This window comes from Neocloeon triangulifer, unplaced genomic scaffold (genome assembly GCF_031216515.1).
Source record: "Neocloeon triangulifer isolate White Clay Creek 2 clone unplaced genomic scaffold, ASM3121651v1 ptg000012l, whole genome shotgun sequence".
Taxonomy (NCBI): Eukaryota; Metazoa; Arthropoda; class Insecta; order Ephemeroptera; family Baetidae; genus Neocloeon; species Neocloeon triangulifer.
This window is the reverse complement of record NW_026775554.1, coordinates 2,490,194-2,492,977: the sequence shown is the minus strand read 5'-3', so window position 1 is coordinate 2,492,977 and position 2,784 is coordinate 2,490,194. Positions and strand designations below refer to the sequence as shown.

At 34.8% G+C, this 2,784-nt stretch overlaps 1 protein-coding gene across 1 annotated transcript in view; it reads left to right on the top strand.

The window, feature by feature from the left end:
* LOC132197004 (neurocalcin homolog) overlaps window positions 1-2,784 on the top strand; it is a 33,245-nt gene that overhangs the window by 26,271 nt on the left and 4,190 nt on the right. The window contains exons 2-3 of the mRNA XM_059620011.1: window positions 2,299-2,527; window positions 2,583-2,771. Of these exons, the coding sequence (XP_059475994.1) occupies window positions 2,339-2,527; window positions 2,583-2,771 (378 nt within the window). The 5' untranslated portion in view covers window positions 2,299-2,338. The remainder of the gene's footprint in view (window positions 1-2,298; window positions 2,528-2,582; window positions 2,772-2,784) is intronic.

Genomic DNA, 2,784 nt, shown 5'->3' with positions numbered 1-2,784 from the left:
CATTGCAGACACAATTTGGTCGAGCTCATTTTCACCAAATAGAGAAGAAAAATACAAATTAAAAATAACTCTTGAGCGCACATTGTAATTTACATTATATTTGTCACAGTGTCATTTACGCATTTGAATATTAATGTAGAGATTATATCACACATGATTGGCGTGAGTCTAGGCAAGCAAATTTCTTACCACAACATTCTCACACACACACAATATATTATTACATTCTGTTGAATATGATACGTGAATGGTTGAGTTTTCGAGCGTTGCGGAAAGCTAGCCTAGACTTGTTTAAAGAAAAGAAAGAAAACACATTTTGATACTAAAAGTTAAGATTTTTTTGTGTAAACCCTCTAGCTTTTAACTTTTCACAAGTAAGATGTAAACTCAAGACCAAGGCGGTCTTACTAATTGACGACAGCAAATTATGGGATCTGGACCAATATAACGAATTAAGACCAGACAACGCATTCCACTATAAAAAGTCCATTATTGATTGTGTCTCAAATGATAATAAGCAAAACATTGTGTCCTGGTCATATATATATTTATCATTCTTATAGGCTACATGTTCCGATTGTGTGCTTGGATAAAACTCTCTTCCACCCTGGCACTGGGTTTCTTTCTAGCTTTCTGATCCTCAGCGAACAAAACATGACGTGTAAAGCTGACTGAAAATTCTTTCGGCCCAGGCTGCTTCTTCGGTGTTGCATTTACGAGTTGAAATTGCACGCGCACTTTTATATTTTTGTACTTCTCTGCAAATATTGTAAAAAGGGCAATTAGCGGATAATAAAAGAAAAAAGAAAACGAGTTTAAACATAAAAGAGTGATCAAGAATGGAAAGAAAAAAACAGTAGCAGAAAATTTGCACTCACGAAATAATAACAAGAAAAAAAGCTTGGTGTTTACAAATCTGTTGGCTCATTTGTGTGTATGTGTGTTCCTTTAATAGTCTCTATCAGGCTGCTATTTATTCCTCACATCTCTCGAAATGCGTTGTGGCATGTAATAGATAAATAATATTGATCTATATTAGCCCATAAATATGTCAATCTTGAAGTGCGATTGTGTGAGCGATTCTTTATCAAAGATCAAACGAAATTATATCAAATTGTTTTCTTTGTAAAAAGTCTTTTTTAAGTTTTTATATATTATATTTAGCACGCCAAAATTTTAGATTATAAACAGAAGTGAGAGATGATTTAAAGTGTTTAGATAAAAAAAATTGTAAGATATTGTTTGCCTATCAACTCGTCCAGTAGCTGCAAAGCCAAAAGATATATAGTGATTGTTATTCAATAACTCTCTTTACTATCATTTTGGATCTCTTTGTATGGCATATTTTCTGCCCCGAGTAAAAATTGTTGGCTGTCAAATGATATAAAATGTAACACCCTTTCTAATGACTCTGCTCTTGAATACAAAAAATAATCATGCTACCAGGAAAACGCAATATATTGTACTTATTATCATTGAACTCTTGCATAAAAAGTATTTCAGCCAGTTCCTTTCCAGAACTTGATCAAAATTTTGATCAAATTTGTTTGTAAATTGTCAAACTATAGCAATAGCTACACGCGGCTCCTTCTTTATTTATTTGCCTAGCGCACCTTGGAAACTATTTTTTTTCAAATAGCCTACAAAAAATTTAAAAAAAAAATTGATTCTTGGAAAATATCAAATCATGATGCATAGGCGGTGGAAAATTTAAAAATAAATGTTTGCGCATAAGTTAAGAAAAACCTGTGGTGTCAGTTTACTGAAGGCGAGGGAAAATAGGCGATTTTTTATCCACTTGTTTTTATATCTAACAAGAAATTAGAGAAATAGTTGTGTCGTTGGTTAAATATCAAAATCTCTCTGAGTACAGGAACTTGACTGACGAATCGACTATTTTCCCTACTTCCTTCTCAAAACCACCAATCAATAACTCAAAATTTACAAAGTGCTTTCCTTCCTTGTGGATAATTTGCGATACGCCAAGTTACAGCTGTACAGGGTATGGTCGTCTACCTCCCTCAAAATCTTGCATTTTACAATTTCACCTTCATCTCTGAGATGAAGAGAATGATGTTTGTGATTTTTGTGTTATATAATCATGATGAGATGTATAGTGAAAAGTATTTTTCTATTTCAATCAGAATACATACCCCTTCTTAAAAGATTAAAACACGCATATCAGACTATATAGAATGGGAATAAATGTGTGAGTATAAAATCATCCCGTCCCAAAACTCGTCGATAATTTTAAAATCCTTATTTAAAAATGTCTATTAAATGTTGAAATTTTTTCAGGTTTAGTAAGGACTGAGAGCACAGATCAAGAGAGTGGATAATGGGCAAGCAGAACAGCAAACTGAAACCTGAGGTGCTCGAAGACCTCAGGCAAAACACCGAGTTTTCTGATGCGGAGATCCAAGAGTGGTACAAAGGCTTCCTGAAGGACTGCCCCAGTGGTCACCTTAGTGTCGACGAGTTCAAGAAAATATATGGGAACTTCTTCCCCTATGGCGACGCCTCCAAGGTAAATCTCAAAATGAATTTTAAACAAACAAAAATTAAAACTTGAAAAATTCCAGTTTGCGGAACATGTCTTCCGGACATTCGACGCAAACGGCGACGGCACGATTGACTTCCGGGAATTCTTGTGCGCACTGTCAGTGACCTCGAGAGGGAAACTGGAACAGAAGCTCAAGTGGGCGTTTAGTATGTACGATCTTGACGGCAACGGCTACATTTCGAGACAAGAAATGCTTGAAATTGTCACTGTAAGTTCAGATT